This window comes from Mastigoproctus giganteus, chromosome 6 (genome assembly GCF_048544385.1).
Source record: "Mastigoproctus giganteus isolate SK-2022 chromosome 6, ASM4854438v1, whole genome shotgun sequence".
NCBI lineage: Eukaryota > Metazoa > Arthropoda > Arachnida > Uropygi > Thelyphonidae > Mastigoproctus > Mastigoproctus giganteus.
The window spans coordinates 109,361,965-109,389,718 of NC_143580.1; the positions used below are offsets into that span (position 1 = coordinate 109,361,965).

The following is a 27,754-nucleotide window of genomic DNA, read 5'->3' on the forward strand; positions in this document are numbered from 1 at the left end:
GATCCCATCAGCACTGAACATCCTCAAACCATTCAAGGATTTATACACCTCAATCAGATCACCTCGCAGGTGCCTAGTCTTCAGACACTGTATTTGCAAAACTTAAGCCTTTCTTCGTAAGAGCAACTCTTTGTTACATTCACTAATCTTGTTGCCCTGCTCTGTACTCGTTCCAACAGCTCTACAGCCTTCTTAAAATGAAGCCTCCAGATCTATTTACAGTACTCAAGGTGTGGCCTGACCATTGCCCTTATACAAGGGGATAATCACCTCCTTATCCCTCCTAGAAAAATTCCTGTATATCATTGACAAGACATAAGCAGCTACTCCTGCAGACCTTCTGCACTGCTCAGAAAACTTCATATCTGCCTGCACAATTACCTCCAGGTCCTTTTCACTCTCTATCACTGTCAGGGTAGTACCCTGACAGTGATAGAGAGTGAAAGTACTAGAAAAATTAATCTCACTTCGTTTTCAGATTTATTATAACAATCATTCTCTTTCGGCACGTAATCAATTTGGCTTTCGGAAAGGGTACTCAACGGTGGATGCCATTAATGCCACCCTTGATTTGACAGCTGCCTCTAATAGCAAATATGTCCTTGGTCTCTTTGTAGACTTCAAGGGGGCCTTTGACACCTTATGGTGGCAAAGTGTCCTCGCGAGGTTTCGGGAGGCCGAGGTTTCCATTCCTTTATACAGGTTAATATCAAGTTATTTCTCAAACCGTAACATTGTTGTCTCCTCTGGCTTTGAAGTTGTAAAGAGACAGGTTACTCGTGGCTGCCCCCAGGGCTCTGTTCTGGGACCAATTTGTTGGTCCGTTGTTCTGGATGGGTGGCTCACTCAAAATCTACCATATACACATAAAGTTGCTTACGCCGATGATTTGGTCGTTCTCATCCTTGGTAATTCCAGGTTGGAATTGGAGGAACGTGCCAATGAGGCACTCCTTGATCTTGACTGCTGGTGCCAACTGCATAAGCTCGAGGTCTCAGTCTCAAAGACAAAGCAGATGCTGTTGAAGGGGCGGCTAGCTGTTAACAGACCACCAACCGTAAAACTTAATGATAATTCTATTGGCCTTGTAACTTCTTTCAAATATTTAGGAGTCATGCTGGATAATAAGCTAAATTTCGTCCAGCATGCGAAATACTTGCTAAAGAAAATTAAAATCCTCACTGGCAAAATACTTCATATAGCAAGATGTACTTCTGGTTTAAAATCCAGTGTGCTTCGAACATATTACAGATGCATCTTTATCCCGATTATTGTCTATGCTGCTGGTGCTTGGGGCCGTAAATGTACTACAACTATGGTTGCAAAGTATCTTATACAAGCGCAACGTTTTTTCCTTTTAGCAACATCACGTGCTTGCAGAACCATTTCTACCCCAGCCCTGTTAGTTTTAACTGGGAAATTACCAATTCAATATGAGGTTATTCAAAATTTTCTTATGTTCCATAAAAGTCGAGGTATTCTTGTCCAATTGAACCAGTATTCTAACAATTTGGATCTTACCTATAAGGAGGAATGTAAAAGGTTGACAGCACTCTTTAAAGATTCCTGGCAACAGGATTGGAATCTTAATACAAAAGGAAGAGTAACTTATAGTTTTAAACCTACAGTAGAAATTTTTACTAGGGATAACTTTCCCTGGTTTACGCCAGGTCTATATCTCACCTTTCTTCTTTCTGGGCACGGTAGCATTAATTTTAAGCTTTTTCATTTCGGTCTTGCTAACTCTCCAAACTGTTTGTGTGGTGAATTGGAAACAGTTCCACACATAATATTAGACTGTCCTTTATATGTTGATTTACGGCTTCCTTTTCAATTAATAACAAACGTGTTTGATGTTTCTGAGTTTCCTCTTTTGGTTTCCTCTTTGGAATTGTTTGGGGCTTTTTCAACTTTTGCGGATAAGGTTTTCAAACGTCGGAAAATCTTAATGTCAGATAGTTCTTAGATAACATCGACACCATTAGGAATCTAACTCTTGTGTTTTAGGTATAATAATGCACAGTTTTTGTTTTGCCCTGGTTAGGGTGGAGTCTTTCTTCTTGTACTTCTGTTGTAAATGAGATGTCTTAGCTCGTAGTTAAATGTAAATATGTAACAAAGTTTTAACTCTTCTAGAACTTTTGTATTATATTGTAACTTACAGTTATTACCTGGTTTTGTTTTTGGGTTTTTGAGTCTGTTCTGTGTTTGTTTTCTAGTTTTGTATATATGTATATCTCTTCTGAGAAATTGAGATTTTGTAAATTTCAGCCCCATTCGGGCTGGTGGTTGATTCATTAAGTTAAATGGTAAATGTAATTATTTACTTAAGTGTTGTTCCAATAGTTGCTGAATTTTGTTGTAATAAGTTAATTGGTGTTATTGAATCAAATTTAACTTAACTGTAGTTGAATATACTTACTTATTTTTGCTTTCAATTGGAAGATTTTATATAACAAAATATAAATAATATTTTGTAATAGTAAGAGTTTTAAAGCAATATTTGTTGAAATGTTTTTAATTATTTGCCACTAGTGTTGAGGAAATTCTTTTTTCCTCTTCTGTTTCCTTTTCTAACCTATTTCTTCCGTTTCTTTCTTCTAACTATTTTCCTACTAAGTCCTTCCCATTTATTCTTGATGTTTTGCATCAGTATGAAGTATAGTTGTTCCTGGCTGCCTCCACGTGGCTAGGGACGGGAGTCTGGGGGTAGAAGGAAATTGCTTCTGCCCCCAGACTGCGAAATGCCAGGAGCCGGCACACAACATACAACAGAACACACACTTACACACAGTAACGGGTTCAAACATTTTATTAGTTGTTCTTTCCTTGAAAAGTTTTTTTTTTTTTTTTTTTTTTCTGCCGGCTCAGCGATATGCTTTTAGAGTACACTGCGGTGTATAGGGGAAACCCTGGATCCCGCCTAACAAACACAAATACTTGAATACTTGTCAGGGTAGTACCACACAGTTAGCATTTAGCATTAGCATTAGTAGAGGCATTTGATGCAAGAAAGCAAGCTTATGCAGCATCAGCCAAAAAAAAAAAAAAAAAAAAAAAACCCACTTCCACTTCACCCCTCTGTTCGTTCAAAATACCTGTCCAGCTGAGACTTAAACTTATTTAGGCTATCAACCTCCACCACAAGGGATGGAAGTCTGTTCCACAAACCAACCACCCGCTGGCTAAAGGCAAATTTCCGCACGTCTATCCTACATCTGTCTTTCCTCAATTTGAATTTATGCCCTCTCAGGTGATTTTTCTGAGCTAGAGGAAGAATCCCATCAGCATTGAGCATGCTTAAACCATTCAAGGCTTTATACACCTCTATCAGATCACCTCGCTGGTGCCCAGTTGATATGTTACTCTGGGGTTACTGCTTCCCATATGCAGTACCTTACATTTCTAAATGTTAAACTTCAGTTGCTACCTCTCAGCCCATCTGTTCAACTTTTCTAGATCCTGTTGCAGCAGCATACTGTCATTAGTGTCGTTAACAACCCTAGCGACCTTTTTATAGTCTGCAAACTTGGCCATTAAGCCTGATATACCATCATCAATATCATTGATGAATACAGAAAACAATAATGGACCAAATACTGAACCCTGGGGGGATTCCACTAATAACATTAGTCCACGATGAGCAGTGTCCATTGATTACCACTCTCTGTCTTCTCCCACTCAACCATCCCTTTATCCATCACACTCCTCCAAGTTGTGCAGCAGTCTTCCATGTGCAACAGTATCAAAAGTCTTTCTAAGATCCAAATATATGATATCAAAATTATGCTTTGCATCGAGTTCCTTTGTGATTACATCATAGTATTCAATCAAATTGGTCACACAAGACTTCAACTTAACAAATCCATGCTGTGTCTGAGCTGTAACTGAAGTCTTGCCTAGATGATCCTGCAATGCTTCTTTAACCAGTGCCTCCATTAATTTACCTGGAACAGAAGATAAACTAACAGGCCTACAGTTACCTGTGTCTCCCTTTGATCCTCCTTTGTGGATTGGGGTCACATTTCCACATCTGCAGCCCATGGAAGCTCTCATAATTATGGCTAAGGGTTTGCTTACTTCCTTTGCTGCCTCCTTTAATATAACTAGATAGATTCAATCCATCCCAGGTTCCTTTCTTATGTTTATCTTCAACAATTTCTCTTCCACTTTACTCTCAGTTATTACAAGATTATCCAGCTTACTGCCAGAGTTTAATACACCTCTGGCATTCCTCTCCCTGAATAACTCCTCATGTGTGAATGTCGATGCAAAATATTCATTTAGTTTGTTAGCTACCTGAACCACCGATATCAAGTGGAACAATCTGATTCATCCCCTTCCATCTAGAGTTTACAGATATAAAGAACTCTTTGCTGTTTTCTTTGCATCCTTTGCCAAAGATTTCTCTTAATCTGCCTTTGCCTACCTAACCTCCTTTGTGACTTGGCTAGAGACCAGTTTATATCTATCATAGGCTTCTTTGTCACTGTTAATTTATATGTATCCCATGCATTTTTTTTTTTCTCTGCCACATGTCTAATTAGGTCATCTGACGACCATTTAGGCCAAAATCTTGAGCAGTATTTCTTAGTTGGTGTAAAGTGTAAAGTGTATTGATGTCTAACGGCACCAGGGGCTTCCCCCATCTCCGCCTTGCTTTCATTGTAGGTGTACCAGTTCACTGGGAAGGCCAGAGATTTAAAAGTGTGTGGATTTTGTATATGTGTAGTGTTGTGTATCATTGTTCATCTGGCCGTTTAGCCGCTGGACCCCTACTGAGGCCCAACGTTGTCCACACTTGGCCTCGTGGAGGCAGACCAGGTACACAGAATGAAGTTTCACTCTGGCAGGCCCTGCCACCTAGTTTCCTGAGATTTCAGTGACTAGGGCCTCAAAAAAAAAAAAAAAAAAAAAAAAAAAAAAAATACTCGGTAGGGGTGAGCGCTGGAATTAGAAAAGCCAATTGAGGTGTATGCGGTTTAATTTGGACGAAGTTAAGTTTTTGCAGTTTGTGTGGGGTTATACGCTGGCGTATTAGGCAGAGTATGGGGGGAGACTGAAGGCTGGGGGGGAAAACACAGAAGTATGGGGACGATAGAGAAGGCGACCCCAGGATTTTCAGTGAGGCAGGCCCAAGCCCCACCAGGAGAAGAAACAGGGTTGGCAGGGGTGGAGAGGAGACAAGACTGTCTCCTCCTCCCCACCAGGGGAAAGGGAGTAAAGGTACCAGGCAAGGGAGACCGGTACAGATCGCCATCAGGCATTGACAGTTGTGAGCACGTGGGGCTCCAAGCGATCTGAACTGGATCTTCTTTGGTGTTATTTTTCAATGTAGGAGTCAGATCCCAGTCGCAGGGCCATACATGAATCAAGTCCTGTGTCACGTTGTCTCTGGTTCAGGCGTAGGTCTTCCTGGTTGTCAGTTCCCTCGTGAATAAGGCTAAATGATGGTCATGTTCGTAGTTGTGGGTACAGTTTTCTTGAGTATTCCGGTTTTCTCTAGTCCTGGTTTTGGGATTCATCATCAGCTTCTGGGTGCTGTGCATGGTGGTTTGCTATAAGTGCTCGCCTTCTAGCAAAGAGTTTCTGTGCAAAAATGGTAAGGGCTTTGTATTCTTGTTCCGAGTCGAGAAGATGCTGTTCCATGTTCTGCGGGAAGTAGGTGATATCAGTGGTGAGCCTGCATCGCAGGTCCTCATACTGGTCGCAGTCATACATGAGATGTTGCCATGTTTCCTCGTGGCCACAGAGGCAACGGGGATCCTCAGTGATTCGGAAGCTAGATAGTTTTGCATTAAATGGCCCGTGCCCTGTGAGCAGAAAGGTGACGTGGAGCCCTGGTTGGAACCAACTCGGGAGTTTTGGAAAGACTCTGTTTACGCTAGGGAGGAACTTCTTGGTGATTTCCCCTTTAGTGGATTCTGTCCACCGATCCTGCCATTCCTGTCGGAGGTGGTCGAGCAATCTGGTTTTTCAAGCTTCCTGTTGTTGGTGAGATCCAACGTGAAATTCAGGATAGTGCACGGTATTTCTTTTGCCATATTATATGTCAGGGCGCATCTGATGATTTCCAAGTCCAGCGGGAGGACTCCGGCCAGAACCTGGAGTGCGTGCGTGCTGACTGTGGAGACAGCTCGTGTGATTGTCAGAATTATTGACCGCTGGATGCTGTCCAAGGTTCTTCTATTTACCACTGTGGTTACCTTTTTGTACCAAACTGGTGAAGCATATGTGATGACCGGGATGAAGGTAGATTTGTAGTAGAGGGACAGGGTCCGCTTGCTTAGCCTCCAGTCCCTCCTGGTCACTCTTGCGACCAATGCAGAATATTTCCGTATCTTTTGTTTAATGTACTTTAGATGGGGCTGGAAAGACAGATTTTTGTCAATGATGATTCCGAGATATTTTATTTCTGTAGCAAGTTTTATTGTGGTGCCTTAGATTTTCACTTGCGGTGGTCTGGCAAGGTCGAGTCTGCCCTTTAGGAGTACCGAGCAGGTCTTACTTGGAGAAATCCGCAGGCAATGGATTGTAGCCCAGTTTTGCAAAATTCGTATCGCGTGGTTGGCTTTTTCTTCGATCTGCGCTCGTGAGTCAGCAGCAACAGTTATTATCAAATCATCAGCGAAGGCCTGGGCGCCGACTTCGCCAATATCAAGGGCCAGGAATTCATCTAAAATCATATTCCATAACAGGAGTCCTAGGACAGAGCCCTGCGGGCACCCCTGTGGATTTGTCTAGTTAGCTTCCTATACGGTGCATGTACTTCGATCGTTCTCTGTGTTAGGTAACTCCTGATTGTGTTATACAGGTTTAGGGGCACTCCAGCCCGCCTAAGTCTCGCGAGGACGCTCGGCCACCAGATGGCGTCAAACGCCCCCGCGAAGTCAATACTGATAACAAGAAAATATTTGGTAGTACAGGCTTCTACTTTATCCAGCAGTGTCTTGAGAGCTTCGATCGTGGATAGGCCAGGTTTGAATCCAAATTGCATTGTGTTTGTTAAGTTTGGTCTTTCGTAATAGTGGAGTAGCCTATTGTGCAGCATTCTCTCGAATAGTTTGCTTACAACTGGGAGTAAGGCGATCGGACGGTAGGACTCTGGTTTTTCTGGCTGCTTTGATGGATTTTTCAATTTAAGTTTGATGTTGGCAATTTTCCAGTCGTTAGGAAAGGTTCCTTCTCAAAGGCAGGTGTTATATAGCGTCAGTAACAGATCCGGGGTGTATTCCACCGTTTTCTTCACAATTTCCGGTTCAATTAGGTCTGAGCCAGGGCATTTTTTGCTTCTGATTTGCATGGCGGCCGCATGCAGCTCATCCACAGTGAAGGGTGTTTCTTGTTGGTCAGTGAAGTATGAGTCATTTTCTTGACAGATCCGCAGTTGTCCTGGGAGGGTAGGAGTTACCTGTTCCAGGAAGATGGTGTTTAGAATATTGGTCACCGAGTCATCCCACGTAGTGGTCAGGGTACCCAGCGGGTCATTGTTGCTTCTGCGACTTCTCCTCTGGAGTGTCTGTTAGTGGCTACTTTATAGACCACTCCCCAGGGGTTAGCGTTCCCTGCTGTGGAAACAAGATTTTCCCAAGTTTTGCGCTTGGTGTCCTTTATTAATTTTGTGTATCGATTCCTTGCGTCTCTATACCTATCCCTCATGGCCGCGACCTCGGCGACCGGCCAAGATCGCCGGGCCCGTTGGAAGTCCTTTCGTCGTCTCATTACTTCATTTCTCAGGTTTTCAATGTCGGGGGTCCACCAGGGCATGGCGCCTGGCTTTGGGATTTTCCTTTTCATTGCCTGTTCGCTAGCTTTTATGATGATTTCAGTTACTTTTCTTTGCAGGTCATTTGCTTCTCTGGGTCGGCTCGCAGTCTGGTAGTGCTCCCCAACCTCAGCAGTGAGTTTTTCCTTGAAAGTTTCCCAATTTGCCTTATTAACTGCGAAGCGGTTTAGTGATGTTTTTGTCATCGGGGTTCTGCTGAGTTGGTTCTGTATCTGGTATGTAATCACTCTGTGGTCGGACGTGGTCCAGGAGTCTTGGACCGTCCAGTGTTTAATATATCGGGCGACGTTCGCAGTTGCGAGTTATACATCTATTGTGGCCTCCCACAGAGTGTTACAGAAAGTTGGCAGTTGGTATGGCAAGTTTAGGATCTCAAATGTAGTGTTTGCCAGGTGATCTTCCAGGATCTGGCCATTTCTCGTGGCTCTCCTGTCTGGGGTCATGCTGTGCCAGGCCGGGGAGCGGCAGTTTACATCTGCCCCTATGATGATCCTTTCATTAGGCAATGTGTCCAAGAGGGTCTGAAGATATCTAGTTGCGAGTGTTATATCCTCTCCTGGCCTGCAGTAGAGGGACACCACAAAGAAAGCGCCCAATGGGGAGATAATATGGGCACAAGCAGCCCAGGCCGTGCATAGTTGAGATATTCGCGTTACTGTAATGGCTGGGTTTCGGATAATGATGGCTGCCCATGGGGTATCTTCGTCAGTTTGGACGATCTTGTAATTGGCTGGATAACCTCGTACTTTTTTAACATGCGTGTACGGTTCCTGAAGGATCAGTATGACTGTGTTTTCCTCGTCGGCTTTCTTTCGAAGTTGCTCGACCACTGCTCGAGCTCGTTGTGCATTGACTTGCATGATTTTTAGCAGAGCTGTATTGTAGTGTTTAGGCCTAGTCCCCATAATTTATTCTTTGTTGGTAAAGACTCTTTGTTTTGAGATAGGTAGGGCATTTGGGGTCTCCGATTGAGTGGTTATGCTCCAGTCTGAGTGCTTTGCAGTTTACGCAGGTCGGTGGTTTAGCCCTGTTCGGACAGTTGTTATAGTCATGCCCTTTTTCTGAGCAGTGGCCACAGGTGACAGCAACCTAGGTGCATTGTATGGGAGGTGTGGCCATAACGACAGCATCTATAGCATTTGGGCACGGGCACGCGCTCCTGGAAGCTATGACTTCCCCATTCTATGTAGATCCTGGATTGATGTTTCAGTGTTTGCCAGGCGGCCGGCGCAATCTCTACAACCCAGTTTTTGTTAGTCCCGGTGTTCGATTTCGTTGAGTACTTCGGCTGTACCACAGCCTGAAGTTCCTGGCTGCTTCAGCTCTTCACTGGTCAAAGTTTCGCTGGTCTCTGTAGGTCTTATCACTACCACATTTGGGGTTTTTATCAGTGGGGGTTTCCTTGGTTGGGCACTCATGATTGTAGTGTTTGCAGTGTTTGAGTTCCTCAGCGCTTGTGCGTATGTGGGAGCACGCTGTAGCATTTGGTTTGTCCCACATTCTAGGTATGCCTCCAGTTTTGTCGAAGCTTTTTCCCTTGCCTTGTCAGTCTGGAGGAGCATGGTCTCCAGTTTTGTCCAGAGGAACACTATCTGCCCCCTGACGCCAGTTGTGCCCCTGTTCGATTGGTCTTTGAAAATCTCTTCCAGGGCAGTTCTAAGTATCAGGGTTTTTTCCAGGACAGTGCCCTCAGGGAGAGTCGGATCCAGAGGTTTGTCCTGTTGCTTTGGGTCCTCGCTTTGGTGGGGTTGCATGCTGTTTCCATCCTGCGCATCCCTGTGGTCAGTTTGGCTCCTAGTCTCTATATTGAACTTCGGCACCGTTTTCTTTTTCTTTTTCTGAATAATCGGTGTGTCTTCTACGTTATTCGTATTGGTGTAAGGTGTATTTAGTGTCAGACGGCACCAGGGGTTTCCCCCATCTCCGTGTTGCTTTCATTGTGGGTGTACCAGTTCACTGGGAAATGCCAGAGATTTAAAAGTGTATGGGCTTTGTATCTGTGTGATGTCGTGTACCGTTGTTCATCTGGTCGTTTAGCCGCTGGACCCCTGCTGAGGCTCAACGTTGCCCCACCTTCGCCCCGTGGAGGCAGACCAGGAACACAGTAGTTTTAGTTTCACTCTGGCAGGTCCTGCCACCTAATTTCCTGAGATTTCAGAGGCTAGGACCTAAAAAAAAAAAAAAAAAAAAAAAACGCGCGCGCTCTTTTATATGCACGTACGTACAGACAGAGACATATATCCATCATCGTCGGTTTGATGATCGTTAGGTGAGGGGGATAATGCTTGCATAATAAAGGCCGAAAGAATGGGCGAACGGGAATTTTGACATAATTAAGTTTTTGTGTGTGGGACATTCGCTAGCATAAAGATAGAGTGGGTGGGAGACTGAAGGCTGGGGGGGTTAAGGCAGAAATATGGGGATGATAGAGTAGGCAACCCCAGAAGTCAGTGAGGCATGCCCATGCCTCACCAGGAGAAAGTAGGGGGCGCCGGGGGGGGACTGTCCCACCACCGGCGCAGGGGAGGGGGTGGAAAGGCACCAGGCAAGGGATCCCGGTGAGCTGAAGAACAGATGTTCTTTGGTTATAATGGTAGTGGGTTGTGGGCTGCGGCCATTTGGTTTCTCCTCGTCATCCTCCTCGTGAACAGTGCCTGTGCATAATCCGAGAAGGCTTGATACTCCTCCTTTGTGTCTAGGAGGTGATGTTCTTGTCCCTGTGGTAAGTAGTGGATTCTGGTGAGTAAAACACCATGTAGGTCTTCATAGAGCCTGCAGTCATACATTAGGTGCTGCCAGCTCTCCAGCCCCCCGCAAGTGCAAGTTGGATCAACCTGAATCCCAAGTAGAGACAGTTTGGCATTAATAGCTCCGTGTCCAGTTAAGAGGTACGTTGCTTGTAGACCTGGGGAGAACCAGTTGGGTGAGGTTGGGTAGTTTTGTTCAATATTGGGTAGAAATTTCTTTGTGATCTCTCTCCCTTTTGAGAGTTGCTCCACCTTTCCTGCCATGCCTGCTGCAGGTGAGTTTGTATCCTCTTCTTTTCCACATTTCTGTTGCTGGTTAGGTCAATAGTGAACCCCAGAAAAGTCTGTGGGGTGCCTTTGTCTAGGTAGTATAGTAGGCCGCGTTGTATGATTTCAAGGTCCAGCGGGAGAGTGCCTGCGAGCACTTGCAGGGCGTGGGTGCTCACCGTGCGGCAAGCGCGAGTGATGGTTAGGAGGATGGATCTGTGAATTTGGTCCGTGATACGTCTGTTTACTGCTGTTGTAGTTTTTTGAAACCATGCACCGGATGCGTAGGTGACGATCGGAGTGAAGATAGCTTTGTAGAACAGTTTGAGGACTCGCTTTTTTAAGCCCCATTCTTTACGCGTGACCCTGGCAACCATGGCTGCGTAGCGTCTTATTTTTTTACGGAGATATTTCAGATGGTCCTGAAATGATAGTTTTTGGTCCAATATCACGCCTAGGTATTTCAGTTGGTTGGAGAATTTGATTGTTTCCTGCCCAATTTTTATTTGCGGAGGCCGCCTAAGATCAAGGCGTCCCTTTAGTAGGATGGAGTTTGTTTTTGTGGAGGATATTTTGAGTTCATTTCGGTTTGCCCATTCTTGGAGAGTGGTCAGGGCCCGATTTGCGAGGACCTCTAACGCAGCTCTTGAGTTTGCCTGTATCGTCAGAATGAGGTCGTCCGCAAATGCCTGAGATTGTACTTCATTGAGATCGATGTTAAGAAAGGTGTCCAAGACAATATTCCACAGTAGTGGGCCAAGGACCGAACCTTGAGGGCAGCCCCGATGGACATGCCTGGAGAGTGTGCCATAGGGGGCGGTGACTTTGATGGTTCTGTTGCTTAGGTAACTTTTGATTGTGTTATACAGGTTTTCCGGCATGTTGGCTTCGCGCAACCTCGCCAGGACGCTCGGCCACCAAAGTGAGTCGAACGCCCCAGCGAAGTCCACGGCTATCACTAGGAAGTACTTTGTATTACATCTGTTTACCTTGGTCAGGAGGTGAGTTAAGGCATCCACGGCGGAGGTTCCCCGTCTGAAGCCGAATTGGTTTGCTGAGGCCAGGCCTGCCTCATCATAGTAATGTTGGATCCGTGTGTAAAGTAGTCGTTCAAAGAGCTTACTGATAACTGTCAAAAGTGCAATGGGCCGATAGGAGTCCGGAAGGTGTGGTGGCTTTGTTGGATTCTTTAGGATGAGTTTAACGTTTGCCATCTTCCAGGAATTTGGGAAGATACCTTCTCTGAGACAGAGGTTATATAGGTTTAGTAGTAAGTTCGGGGCGTACTCTGCCGTTTTTTTTGATAATTTCGGGTTCCAGAAGGTCCGGTCCAGGGCATCTATTTCCCTTTATTAGGTCTGCTGCATTGCTGATCTCTTCCATGGTGAAAGGGTGCTCTTTTGTTGCCGTTTGATGAGTCTCGTTGGCCTGGCAAACTCGGCTCTGTTCTGTTGTCATTGTTTGTATCTCTGGATGAAAGGCAGCGTCAAGGATATTGTTGATGGTGTGTTCCCAAGTGGTAGTCAAGTTTCCTTCAGGTGTTTTAGTGGCTTCAACTACTTCCGCTCTGGGAAGTTTGTTGGTGACGATCTTGTATACAAGTCCCCAAGGGTCCTTGTTTCCAGTGGTGGAGACCAGGCGCTCCCAGGATTGGTTTTTGCTTTCTCTAATTTGTGCTGTATAGGCGTTTCTCGCCTCTTTGTAGCTCTGTCGTAGGGTTTCAATTTCCGCCATCGGCCAGGAGCGTCTGGCTCGCTGGAAGGCCTTTCTTCTTTCCTGTGCCTCCTTCCTGAGTCGCTGGAGGTTTTGATTCCGCCAGGGCACTTTCCCTGGTGTTGGATTTTTCTTCCTGATGGCTGTGTCGCTGGCTTGTTTTATGATTTCAGTCGTTTTAATTTGGAGGATTCTTGGGTCCTCGATACGTTGGAGTTCTCTCTGTCGTTGTTGTATGCTATTCCGTAGGGTGGTCTGGAAGAGTTCCCAGTCTGCCTTTGCTATGGCATATCTATGGGCAGTTTGTCTGTTCACAGGTACTGTGGCCAGCGATTTGTTTAGACCGAACGTAATGGCGCGATGATCCAACGTTGTCCAGGCCTCACGGACGGTCCATTTGGAAATGTTGTTGGCAGCATTCCTAGTTGCCATGGTAACGTCTATAGTGGCCTCCCATAATGTGTTGCAGAATGTAGGCAGATTGTTGGGTAAGTTTAGTACAGTTAATGTTCAGGTTGCCAGGAATTCTTCCAACTTGGTCCCGTTTCTGGTACCCTGTCTATCTGGGGTATGGCTGTGCCACATTGGCGACCGGCAGTTGACGTCTGCTCCCACGATGATTTTTGCATTTGGGAGCTTATCACTAGCCAGACTTAGGTACCTTACTGCGAAGTCGATGTCCTCACCCGGACGGCAGTAAAGGGCTATGACATAAAACGCGCCCAAGGCCGTGGTGAGTTGGGCACATGCGGCCCAAGATGTGCATAGCTGAGTGATTTTGGTCACCGTTATATCTGGGTTTCTTACGAAAATCGCTGCCCATGGGGTGTCATCCCCCGTTTGGACTACTTTGTATGTTATGGGATAGCCCCTGACAGCCTTCATATGTACGTATGGTTCTTGTAATATTACTACATCAATGTTTTCTTCTTCCGCCTTCTTGCGGATTTGGTAGGCGACCGCCTTGGCTCTATGTGCATTTATCTGCATGAATTTAACCTCTGTGATGTTATATTTTTTAGGATGTGTTCCCATAGTTGAGTCTTGATTGGAATAAACTCTTTGCTTTCAGGTATGTAGGACATTGACCATCTCTGATTGAATGTGCGCTATCTAACTTTAAACTCTTGCAGTTTGCACAGGTTGTGTCGGTGTTTTTGTTTGGGCAGTCACGGAAGGCGTGACCTTTTGCCGAACAATACCCGCATGTGAGAATTGTCTGGGTGCATGTGTGGGTTGTATGCCCAAATTTGCAGCACCTGTAGCATTTGGGCACAGTCACATGCTCCCGAAAGCGGTGACTGCCCCAGTTAACATAGATTCTGTTCTGGGTGCTTAAAGCCCTCCATGCCATGGGCGCGAGCTCGACAACCCAGTTTTGGCGGCTTCCGTCCCTTGACTTGGTTATGTACTTGGGCGTCACTAGGTCTTCCTTATTCCTGTCCGGAAATATGGCCTGTAGATTTCTTTGGAATAGCTCCTCTGATAGGTGATCTGGGGTAAGGTCTTTGGCCAGGTCATATATTACGATTGAAGGGCCTCGGTTTTTGGGCGCAGCAGCGGTTAGTCCTAGTTCAGGTATTTTCGGATTTTCTATTATTCTTTGTGCTTCCTCTCTGGTTTCCGTTTCTATCAGTAGTCCGACATTCCTTGTTTTCCTTACGGCCTTTATTCTTGTTGTCTTAAATTCTTCGTTTAGGTTAGTTATTATTTGGGATTTGAGTTGTTCACTGGACTGGTTGTCGTGTGGTTTTGTTGGTCGTAGGACCAACAAGTGTGGTTGTCTAGGTAGCATCTTTCTTTCGGGTTCGGGTGCTTTGCTGGCCACTATCGAGTCACTTGCTGGTGTCCTCAGCGCTTGTGCATACGACGGAGCGCGCTGTAGCATTTGTTTGTCTCCATCCATGTTTCGTGCTTCCAATATTGCTTCTGCCTTCTGTAGTTGGCCGAATGTGTTCATTAAGATGGCTTCAAGTTTATTCCATTGGTGTACGATTTCTGCTCGTAATACGGATGTTATTTTGCTGCAGTTTTCCTTCATCAGATTTTCTAAGGCCGTTCGCAGCAGTAATGTTTGCTCTGGAACGGTTCCCTTTGGTAGTGTTGGATCGAGTTTAGCATTTTCTGAAGGCTTGGGTTGGTCATCTGTCCCTCCTGGGTGTTCATGCTGATCCTTTATTTGGCTGGTGCTCCGGGTTTTCCGGTCAGATTTTGGTACTGTTCCATTTTTGTTTTTTCTTTTGGCAATTGGTCTATGATCCTCGGCCTCTTCCTCTTCAGTTTGGCTGAGGGTACCAATCTGAATGACTTCCATGTCGTTATCATGCATTTTATTTGTTTTCCGGATGATCCGAATTGTCTGGTTTATCGAGGTGCTGCTGTTTTCCTACACAGGTCTCTTTGGGAGTCGCTGAAAGATGCCTCACACGAGTCCGTACGTTAATTTGGAGAGGTACACTACTATGTGTGTGTTTTTCCTTCCCCCACCGAAACACATGGGGGGAAACAGCCGAGGGTAGAAATTCCCCTAGGTTGATGGGAAATTTTTCCTTAGCGGTTTCTGAGGACGCTAAAGATGATGGTCAGATGAAAAGATCAAAAAAAGTTGGGAAATGCACGAGAGAGCAGTTCCACTTCACCATGCAAGTTTATGGCAGAGAGGGGGGGAGGGCAGTCACTGAACGCATAGTTTGTAATTAAAAGGTTAACTCGGTCACAAGAAAGTTGGGGCTCTCGTTCAGCCCAGGGTACACACTATTTGGGGGAACCTTCCCCAGTCAAGGGCCAGATCCTAGCGCGGCAGCCGCGTTATACCGGAGCACTTCTCTATTTTCCCTTAGCGAGCCGCATGGTGACCATACAGTCTCGCAAACAAAGGAAAATAGAGAATAACGCTAGTATCTGGCGTAAATCCCAAAAGAAAAGTAAAGGTTTCTCACCAAGGCACTCCAATAAGGTTAGTCTTCTTGTGGAAATACATTGTAGCACTTACACTGTTGGTTAAATACTTTTTTTTTTTTTTTCCCTAATTTCCAGTGTTCAGTTTCTTAGAACGAATGTCACGAAATCTCCTCAGGCACTGTAATCGGCTGATACGTATTTTCCTGAAGTAAACAATAGATAAATCTTTATTTGTCCTACCAAATTTAAAATATTCCCTGTGGGAACGGGGTTATTCTTCAAAGGCATTCGTATTGGTATGAAAAGCCTAGTAGCTTCCAAGATTAATTCTTTGAATGCTTCCCATTTTGAATTTGCTGTTGGTAACATCATCAGTTGGTCCCGCCGTATAGAATTTAAATACTGTCTCAGACCACCGTAGTCACCTTTACGAAAGCAAAAACCCTTCCCTTTACCCCTTATGGTAGTTACCTCTTGAGTAAATCCCACTTCAGCACACTGTGATCACTGCCACCTAGTGGTTCCTTTATCTGCAGATTCTTAATGCATGAAGAATCACTACTGAGAATAAAATCAAGAATATTACTACCTCTAGTTGCCTCCCGAACATGCTCCGGAAATGAAATAATACCAAACGCTGATTTTTAAATTGTTCTTTTTGGCCAACAGCTTAGGCCTTGTGGGTTTAGCATGAGCCTTTTCTTTCTCCATCTGAAAGCTGTTGTGCATGGTCTTCTAATTTCAAGTATGTGTTGAGGGTACTGCCCTCTTCGTTTATTTTCTAGGATAACTACCATAAGAATTAGAAATTTTTCTTGTACAAACAAGTGAATCCTGGTCTATTTGCTGTCAGAAGCGCGAACACAAGTTTGTTCGCTTTTGGCTGAGAATCTATGTCATTGCTAAGTACCATTAACTCAGATTCTATATCTTCAATAGGTATCATGAATGTTCTGTTACAGGACTGAGACTTGTACAAGAGGGGAAATGGCAATCCTGAATATATTCTTATTAACTGGTTGTATCTCTGTTTTAGAAAATCCATTAATTTGAAGTTTCAATAGTAACAGCCCTAGAATAAACTGCTCCAAACTTTAAAATTGCGTGACACAGCACGCTGTATGAGATCGAAGATACTTCTCAGGCTTCAATAAAATTTGTGAGCAAAGGGTTGAAAAACGCAACATGAAGTGAATTTATGCGTTGTAAGTGCGGATAAACATAATTTTTCAATTCTATTCTCTTTAGAGAAAATGTAATTGAAATATTATATTTTAGTTCTTCATTTCCACCAGCTCGTTTGAAAACCAATAGATGAAGGCTTATATTTATCAAAAATAACTAACTTATCACATACAATTATTATAACAACAGAAAGTAGAGTATCACTTATTCACACAAAATAATATTTTTATACCAAAGAAGAGTTGATTTTATGTAGGATACCACAGGAATTTGTTAATGGTTCGTTGTTCATCATTTTATTTTAACATTCTGCAAAATAATATTTAAGAAAAAAAAAATCTGCACTTATTCAAATCTCTGTTCTTATTCTTATACACTTATTCAGCCGACCGGTCTAGCCACGTGGGGAAAGTGCCTGTCTGGCAACCCAAAGGACGCAGGTTCGAATCCCGCCTCGGGCTTGGATCAGAGTGAAATGCAAAAACTTTGGGAGGTGCATTATGGCCACAGAAGCCGATGCGCTAACAAAAAAAAAAAAAAAAAAAAAACATTTATTCAAATCTTTGCTGGTTAAAAGGAATCAAAATTCAATACAGTATTTGAAGAGTTAATATTTTCAACGTGCTTTGTTACCCTTGTTATAGGCTATCAATGTATGTCTGTATTAATTTGAATAATTTACTTATATTAATATGGTTATAAAAATATTTATCAATATTGATTTAATTAAATTAAAATAAATATAATTCGATTATATTTTGCAATAACAGAGTGTTCCTAAGTTTAAAATTTGCCATTCATCCACTAAATTAATGGTCCAGTCTAGGGACTCCAACTGGTCCACACTACGCAACTCATTGTTATTTTATATTACTACAACTTTAGAAATTACACCACGACGTTATACGGAAATACGATAACAGTGACGACTTGAAGTAACCAATTACTGAATTATTTGCGTTAAATTTCATTATTCCAATTGTGTTAGCAGCTGTCACAGTATTAAATAACATTAAAATTATATCAAGTTTATTTAAACAATATTTTCTATCTAGTAAAGTTTCTTCTTCTAAAACTAAAACGAAATTCAAAAGGTGAACTTTGCTGGTTAAAAGGAATACAATTTCGTCACAAGATGGCTACTAAAATTTTAAATTATACAAAATTTCTCAGTAGTACAACAAAGGCGCCGGTTCAATTCACGCAACCCTTCCATAAATAAGACTTCGAAGAGGATTTGAATAAACGCTGATTTTATTTTTCATAAATATTAATTCGTGGAATGTTAAAATAAATGATGAATAACAAACCTCACATCTGGTGAATATGGGCTTGGCACATCCAGGTGTCCTCAGCTGGATATCATCATTCTTCTCTTTCTTGGTGATTCCCTTCTCTCTCAGGGTAACTCAGGAATGTTTTTTTTTTTTTTGGATGGTGCAGTATAAGCCTCAGGCTTCCTTGCACCATGTAATTTTAAATTTCATATTAATAATTAACGAATTCCTGTGATATCCTTCTTTCAAGTTTTACTTATTATGGATTTTACCACTCTTTGCTTGGATCTTGCCACTTTTTATTTCTTTATTAATTATCTTTATTAATGCTTAATTAGTTTTCCTTTCCATATAGATTCCAAAATAATTATTTCGGTATTCTAAAAGTTTTTAAAGATAATGTTTTTGAATAAATGAGTTTTTGTCATCAACGCAGTAATAAGTCTATGCTAAACCAAGATCGTCAACAGTTAGTTAAGATTAGAGCCCCTTAAAGATAGACTTGAAAACCCACAAAAATAACCAATATAAATAATTAAAAGAGAACTCGACATTTGAATTCTTTTTTCTTGCAATATCGTTATGCATGCTCATTCCATACTTTCAAAATATGAAAGTTGCATAAAATGCAGAAACTCTCTCTCTCTCTCTCTCTCTCTCTCTCTCTCTCTCCCCCCCCCCCCCAACTACTTTACTCACCTTAACATCTCCAAACATTTCTTGCAAATTATTAGCAGAGCTAAGGGAGATGTGATACAAGATGTCTTCTGGCATTTCAGCAATATTAGGATTACGCAATATAATGCTGCCATCTTCGGACCTGTTTATAAATCAGATTATTCATGAATAACTGATAAATATTATATTAAAATATATATTTATATAATAGAATTGCGTTTATTTTTGCTGTCGAATAATGTTATTTATTAACATTATTCGACATTATAATAAAATTTTCTTTAACATTTGCGTATCGATTAAATACGCGATTAAATTGAATATTTCCAATTAAAAAAATTAAAAGGTTCCAATTAAAAGACATCGTTGTCTATCCGCATATTTTTTCAGGTTTATGCTATTTGTCGTCTGAACTTCTTTTACCAAATTTGAGTTGAAATTTTGAATTTGATGTTAAAATTAGACCGCTTATATTTTACCATTTTTAAATTAAATTTCTGCCTAATCAACTGCTGTTTTCTGAATGGGAAAGTTGTTCCCCATCTTCGGTTTAATATGAAAACTAATCGGTGTACTTCTAAAACGAATGCTAGCTGATATTATTTGAAGGGGGAGGAGGGAACGCAAACACAACGGTTGTATCTGACGCTTATTCTTTAGTATGCGCTGTTAGCTGTATTGAACAGCCAGCTGCAAAGTACAATTATGTTCGTTTCAGAAGTACGTCGATGCTGTCTTTAGACTAAACCAAGGACTAGGAACAACTTTGCCATTAAGACAAAAAGTTAAATAGGCAAATGTCAGTTTAAAAATCGTGAAATCTAAATCGCAATACTTAGTCCAATTTTAACTACCAAATTCAAAAATCTCAGCCTAAATAAAGTCCAAACGGCAAAAAAATAAGCAAGATAGACCTGGTGACTTCTAATTGAAACGCCCTTTATAACACTAGTCAACAACATTCTTTGGAGTATCCTGTTTTTTTTTTGTTTTTTTTTTAAGGCGGATTCGCAAATGCGGTTGTCTTCACCACATCTGTGCTTAACACCCATTTCACGGATTACGATGATACATTATACTTGATTCTCGAGCCCTTCAAAATTTCCTAAAAATCAGACTAACAGAAGTTTCGAGTTCTCTGTGCATAAATGGAAGTATGTTTCAGATGTCTAACCGTTACCCAGTAAGCAAATGTCAGACTGATGCCGAATTTTGAGCGTATGTTCTGTTTAGTTCCTGGGAGGGTTTTAGGAAAAGTTCCGATTCGACAGCACCCAGATCTTACCGCTTCCCTACAGAAACCTCTATGAGCGTCGAATTTTTCAACATTACTGGAAAAGCAAAAGTCAGATTAACCCTGAATTTTCTGCATAGTCCCTATGAAACTTTTATGACTAATTACCTTTTAAGCTCATAAGACTAATTACGATTACTTTTAAGATAAACCTTAAACTTTACAAGTGCGAATTAAATTCAAGTACTCTACATATATTTATGTACATTTTAAAACAAATCTAAGAGTACAGATTTACATGATATACCAAATAAATCCGTAAGTTGATGAAAGATAAACATTAAGTAAATTCCATTTAAAAATGTATTTAACAAAGGCATTTAAGTAATAAATGAGAAGTAAAATCAGATGGGTTCATAAAATTTAACAATGACTTTAAAATCAATTAAAATTATATATATAAAATGCATAAAAGTATATTCATTTTATTTTATGCTTAGGCAATAAAATTCATAAAACTGGTAACGGTGACAAATAAATTTTTTAATTAAAAGTTATTATAGATAAATTATTAAAAAATATGCAATAAACTGAACAGAAATTGGAATAACATGATCGAGTGTGTCCATAATTAATACACACCAATACTCCAGATAATCAGAGTTACAAACAATATCTAAGTTTATAATATATATATATAAACTTGATCAGAAGGTGGGGGAGACGAGCGAGAGAGAAATAGAAAGGAAATGGGGAAAGAATGAGGGTGGACAAGGAAACAAGGGAGAACGGAGAAGGGACGGAGAGAGAGAGAGAGAGAGAGAGAGACAACAGTAAGCAAAAGGCAAGGTGTTTAAGCTCCTTTTTGAGATGATTTATTAAATTTGAAGAAAAAACACTTCACATAATAGATAACGCTATGTTTAAGTATTCTGGAGCTCTGAAGCAGAATATTTTTATACTCCCCACAAGCTGGTCACATTAACGAAGTATCTCGTAATTAAAGAAATCACTGCATAGTTGTTGTGCCCTTTTTTTCAGGCGTTTTTCTATGGCTGAAATTACTTTTTCTTCTTGCGTTACTTGTAGAAATATCTTTTTTTTTTTCTTTTTATCTACTGTCCTTCCAAATTGGTTCATTTTTAAAAAAAGTTGACTGCATTTTATATAGAAACGAACTGGTCTGTTAAAATGATAAGTAATCAATGAACATAATATCTGGCAACAAGAAAACAAGAATTAGTATTGCTACTTTAAGGATTATTTAATAATGTCGCATTAACAACAATATTTCAGTACTTTTCTTACCGATAGAAGAGGAAATTTTGTAAAAATGATACTTGTCTATTATCGTTGAACCAGCGTAAGTTACAAAACTACACGTGCCTTGAGTGACCGTGGTTCTAGCACGCGTAATTACTAAATACCGTTCTGTTTCTTGTATTCTCTCGTATCTTGTGAGCTGCTCTGTCCCGGAGTATAAACATCAATAGTAAGGCTAACTTAACCTAACTAATGTATATTTATGCACAGGAGCTGAGTGGTCAAGCGCGACGGTGCATAAGTGCACGTGGCTTGAGTGACGGGAGTTCGAGCCCTTGGCTGCTGAATACGGTTAGGTTCGTTATATTCATTCTCTCTGTCTGTCTGTCTATCTTGTGAACACCTCTGACCGTCCCGGAGTATAAACAGAAAATTTAATTATTTAATGGAGGGAGGATAATAGGCAAACACCATAAAACCTGAATTCGAAGTAGTATCAGAAAAGTAACGGAAATTTGATTTCTCATTCGATAGCAGATTTAACTGTAACTGTGTGAACCTATAATCTACTTCTTTCCGTTTCGTCCATATGAAATCAAATTCCGATGTAGCTATAATTCAAATGCTGCTACACGGAAGGCGCTTCGAATAATTTGAAAAATAACAGTCAGGAGAAGCGCTAAAACCAAAGCAATATGATACACACCCAACAAGAAATCAATTTGTGATCATGTTAACAAAATGGTTTTCCCAGAAAAATGAGAAGCATCGTTATACAGAAACACACGAAACCCAAATTCTCAGCTATAAAATTACTTCCAGCTGCTTTTTCAATTCAAAAAGGTGTAAAAGGTACATTAAGTTCCTCAAGTGAAATTATTACAAACTAGCCGGATTTTTCCCGAAGCAGTTTTCGATTACAATGTATTCTTGAAAGCGTACTCAAAAGTATTTCCTTAGACTTCAGTTGTATTTTTTAGAGAAGAGATTCCATAATGGGGTAGATACGAACCTCTTTATTATGATTAATACTGGAACTAGAAGTAAAAATATGACGAGCAATATAACTTTGGCGAGCTTTATATAATTTTGTTAATATAATAATTAAAAAAAGTAATTATATAAAGCACGTCGTGTTGCATTTCCAGATTAGGATTAATTTCTTTTATTTAAAAGCTGCCTTTTACTGGATTTTTTTTTTTTTTCTTCTTTGTGATGATATGATATGATAAAACAATTTATATCGTATCCTACGCTTTATAGGTACATTAAGTTCCTCAAGTGAAATTATTACAAACTAGCCGGATTTTTCCCGAAGCAGTTTACAACTTCCTCTCTCAGCTTTATAGCTGAGAGAGGAAGTTGTGTATATTTTATCGCTTTTAGCTGTTATATTTTATCAGCAACTGGTTTTTATCTTGTTTTCATTATATTTGACATTCTTAGTTTTGTGTAGCTTATTAAATATAAATTTTATTTTACATTTGTGTTTAAGCCAACAGACGCAAGTGTACTTTACTGACATGATTCCTGATCTTTTCTATTGTCTATCAAATTGTTGTTATTCTCACTTAGTTTCTGTACGTGATTTTCGCTGTTATCGGGCCATTTTTAGTTGATATATTAAGTTTTGTGTCTTTGTTTATCTATAATGAATGATGTTTAATCGATACTATGTACATAAACATTGTGGCTTAACTAAAAATTTTAACATTCTTGCTATAATCTATGTAAAATTTAAAATTACAATACAAGCAACACGCGTACACAACAGGAAGCAAAAGTAGTCGCATATCAGAGGTTGCTAACTGGTCCAACGTTCCTAAAAATATTCGATTAAAACGAAAAGACCAAATAATAATAATAATAATAATAAATAAATAATAAGCGATTTCCTATTGTTCTAATCCTCAGTCCTTCTCCTCCCCCAACCTTCAAAGAAAAATCCTGGGTGCGCTATTGTGACAAGTTAATGTATATATATTTTGAGAATGTACATAAACTTGTGGGCGTAAATAAAAAAAAAATGGAAATGCTGATATACTTGCACGTCATGTAAACGTAAATTCAGTTGTCAGCTATTAGTTAAATTTGTCTGTGTTATTAGAAATAATATTATAGTATAACTGCTCCTGCCTACCCAAGAAGCGACATGCAACTCACTTTCCAGCTTGCTTTAGGCAGGAGAGAGATCCTAAATTCTCATTATAACAAAATTAGACATCAGGTCGGACACTAAATGGCTGTCTGGAACTCTCAATAAATTACTTGTGTCACTCTAGGAGAACGTGAGGCAGTGTAATTGGCGAAATAACAGTCATTCCTCACCCTGCCTCTTTACAAAGCAAGCAAACGTTGTCACTCGTGATTTCTATGTCAATTATTTCACGTCAAAAGATCAATGTTCAGTTGAATTGTAGATAACCAAATTAGTGACAATGAGGTCAATGAAAAATATTTGAGCAAACAGCGCTTCTACGAATTTTTATGAATCTTTCTTATCGGATAAAACAGAAGTATTTTAAAGATAAAAGTTATTACTGAATAAAAACAAATGTGAATATTTCGCGAAAGCCTTTCTATCCATACTTTGAAGTGCTTGAAAAAGAGAAGAATCATGATTTCAATTAAACCCAGCCACACAAACCCAATAAATGCCTCTATCGCTATCACTGAAAAGGTCCCAATACGGCGCATATTATTTCGATTCAATACGTTATTAGATAACTATGAGACTGTGCTAAAACTGAATTATATTCTTAATAATGGGCTATGAATTACACTGTACTGCCACTTAATTAGGTACACAACTGCTGTGCACACAAATGGTTTGTTCCACAACTTTGCAAGTCACATGGCCACAGTTGTGGATGTAAATGCAGCAGAACAACTTTCTAGTATCCGTTAAGCGTACAAACCGTATCAAGAATGGGGGAAAGGAGTGATCTAACGGAATTCGAACGTGGCATGTTCGAATTCCGTTAGATCACAAACAAATCACGTCAGAATACAACCTTGGTGCGCAGAACAAAATACCGCAACGGACCACTAGTCGCATTTTGTCGCGAATGGGCTACAACAGCCGACGCCCACATCGCGTACCTTTGTTATTAATGAAGAACAAGACAGCACGCCTCCTGTGGTCACAGCAACACCAGCCCTGGACTATCGAGGATTGGAAAACAGTTGCTTGGTCTGACGAGTCGAAGTTCCTGGTGCATCATGTTGATGGAAGGCTCAAAATTTGGCGAAACAACATGAATCCATGGACCCGTCATGTCCGACGACTACTGTGCAAGGTGGTGGTGGCAGTGTTATGGTGTGAGGAATGTTTTATTGACACTCGTTGAGTCCATTGATACCCATAGATTCGCGTCTGAATGCCACATCGTATTGTATTTTTGTATTTGTATTTATGTATGGGCGGCTCCTAGAACAGAAGTTCATCTCCGCCTCGTTGCTCTGTTCGGTTTTTACAGACTCTGTCAAGGTAAGGCCAGTGTGTGTCGTGTAATAAAAAAAATAATAATAAAAAAAATTCTCATTCCGCACAGGACGGAGGATTCTGTGCCAGTTGAACTGGGATGAGAGAAAAGGAGGCAGAGAGAGAGAGAGAGAGAGAGAGAGAGAGAGAGAGAGAGAGAGAAAATAGTTTTTCATCCCGCACGGGAGAAAGTGATAGAACAGAAAAATTTTGTCTGTGAGCTTGTGTGAGTGTTCTGTAGTGTAGTGTAGTGTTGTGTATTGGCTTTTGGCTACCTTGGAAGCAGTGATCACCTAGACCTTCGCTTCGAGGTACTCGTCCCTAGCCGAGGGAAGGCAAGGCCTTCTCTACTATCTGCCTGCCCTCCTCCTTGGGGAACGAGTTTCCCAGGTCAGGAAAAGAAAACTAGAGTAAGGTAAAGAGGGAAAGGACGAGGAATCCCCCGGCCCAGGGGAGCCTCAGCCCAGGATAAATTGTTAGGGGAGAAAAAAAATAATAAAAAAAACCGAGAGTGGGTGAGAGGTTGCTAGCCTGACCTGGGGAGTCCCAGGTCAGGCTAGCAATTAAAAAAAAACTTTAAATCCTGCATCCCGATCGCGAAAAGGAAGGGAGCATCGATCAGGTGCCAGCAACAGGTAGATAGGGAGAAAAATAAATAAATAAATAATACTAATAAAAAAAATAAAAGGTTTTCATCCCGTGCGGGACAGAGAGGGAAAGAGTAACAGGAAAGTGCTATTGCTACTCCGCATCGCAGACCCAAAGCAGAACGCGAAGAGAGAAAGAGAGAGGCAAAAAAAAAAAAAAAAAAAAAAAAAGTTATGATAAGACATTTATCATTTTGCAGTCAGCTCATGTCCTAGGTTGGTGGTCATTAGTTCTAGTCAGGTTCAGGTGTCTGCGTCTGGAGAAAACTTCCTTAGCAAATGTTTGGAAGGCCCTCACGTTGTCAGTCGTCGTAAAATAAGTTGGTCAATATGGCTAGGGTCAAGGTTTGTCACAATAGTTTTCAATTGTGCTCGCTGCTCTTCATATTGAGTGCAGTCGAAAATTGTATGGAACTACTTCTCTTTTCCCCCACATCTGCATCAATCCGTGTTTGAGAGTCCCAGCTGAAATAGCTTCTCATTAAGGGAGCCGTGCCCAGGAAAGACGTTTTAAGGCTCAGTGAGAACCACCTTCCCACTACTTTATTCATTGTAAATGTTATGTCTGGGAGGAATCTTTTAGTCACAGTCCCGAGATTCGAGGTGTCCCATCTGGTCTGCTACACCTTGACAAGCTCGTTGAAACGCCAAATTTTTTCTTTAGTTATATCTTCCTTAAGGGAGATCTGCATATCCAGAATGGAAGTGGGGATTGTTTTCTTGAGTCTAAAACAGAGTCCTCGGTAGATAAGGAAAAGATCTAGAGGAAGTGTCAGTACAATTACTGGATGGCAGCCGTGGATACAATGCGACAGATCCTGTGGTTGGCAAGAATCATGTTTCTCTGGATGGTATGGAATTTATTTCGCATTCTTACCAAGACCGCTCGGTGAAACCATGCTCCTTCAGCGTATGAAAGAATAGGTAGAAAAACTGCTTTATAATATATCAGGAGTGTTCTTTTAGAGAGGCCACAGTCACTTCTAGATACTCCAACAATGGTTGCTTTGAACCTTTTAACCTTAGTGGCCATTTGCTGCAGGTAAGTCAGCTTCTGGTTTATTACCACTCCTAAGACTTTGCTTTGTAATACTAGGGGAAGTTGGACGCCGTTGATTTTGAACTGAAGGGGCCACCTGATATCTAGTTTAGTTTTGAATATGATCATGTTTGATTTGGCAGGGTTAATTTGTAGTTTGTTGGTTCTAGCCCAAGTCATGAGATGATTAATTACCCGTTGGGCATTTGTTTCTATTGCGGATCGAGACCTTCCTGAGACTATGATTGTTAAATCGTCAGCAAAGGCTATGATTTTTGTGTTATCAAAAGTATTATGTAGCCAGTCTTGTAAGACCATATTCCATATCAGGGGCCCCACGACGGAACCTTGGGGACATCCCCGGTAGATGGACCGCTGCACTTGGTGATGTCTTGACTTTACTATTATTGTTCTGTTGGAGAAATAGGATCTGAACAGTCTGTACAAGTTGAGGAAACATCCAGCCGCCCAGAGGTGGTCCAGGGCGCTCTTCCACCATAGATTATCAAAAGCTCCCTTGAAGTCGATGAAGATCGCTAATTTGTATTTTAGACAGAGACATTTCTAAGTGGAAGAAAAGATCGGTAAGTGTCTCCTCACAAGACCCTCCTGGAGTGAAGCCATACTGTGAAGAAGAGATGAGCTCTTTTTCAGTGAAGAGATTGGTGATCCTTAAGGCAAGGCGTTCTAGTATTAGGCGTTCTAGTATTTTGCCCAGATTAGCTAAGAGTGCAATAGGCCTGAACGACTTTGGGTCAGTAAGCGGTTTATTGGGCTTGGGTATCAGTTTAATCAGTACCACCTTCCAGTCATTGGGGAAGCACGAGGAAGAGAGACACTTGTTGTAAAGCAGGAGTAGGTATTCTGGTTTAAGTCTACAGACGCGAATTATGGGAATTTATTCGTGTTGATTCTTTTAAGGACTGATTCCAGCTCCTGTAAAGTAAATGGTTCTGAATTTTGTTGTGGGAGATATTCTTTGTTCCTCCTCCTGATTGCTCTATGATCAGGGTCGTCTTCAGAAGGGTTGTCATTAGGGAAGAGCCTGTCAAGAATAACATTTGTAGAGTCTGTCCAATTTGCTGTTTCCTGGTTGTTAGTCCTAACTGATCCATGATGTCTGCAGTGTAGGTCTTATCCGTAATGCTTTTTTGTACAGAAGTCACCGGGAGTTTGTATTACCAGACTCTTTGACAAAGGTAGTCCAGGTTTCTCTCTTCCTCGTGGCAACAGCTGTTATATAGGTATTCTTTTTGTGGATGCAGTCATTGTAGAATTGGGCCACATCTTCAGCAAGCCAATCTCGGTGGGTCTGATACTGTCTTCTAGCCTGGTGTGTTTGTCTTCTAAGATTGGCAAGTTCCCTGTTCCACCAAGAGCATGGTTTATTATGCGGTTTTTTCTTACTAGTTGAGCGGTAGGCTGCTTTTGTCAAAGAGTTCTGTATGAATTCAGTGAATTGAGTTGGCATTAGACATTCAAGTTTTGCGAGGTTCGGTTCTGGGAAGTCCAGTTAGATGGTCTCGTCAAATG

General features: G+C 41.3%; 1 protein-coding gene across 2 annotated transcripts in view; it reads right to left on the reverse strand.

Annotated features, from left to right (window-relative positions):
- The window catches only part of LOC150084504 (uridine phosphorylase 2-like), a 143,519-nt gene that overhangs the window by 79,923 nt on the left and 35,842 nt on the right, over positions 1–27,754 (reverse strand). For both annotated transcript variants that reach the window (XM_090375251.1, XM_090375250.1), the window contains exon 2: positions 18,576–18,696. In XM_090375251.1, the coding sequence (XP_090231377.1) occupies positions 18,576–18,696 (121 nt within the window). The remainder of the gene's footprint in view (positions 1–18,575; positions 18,697–27,754) is intronic.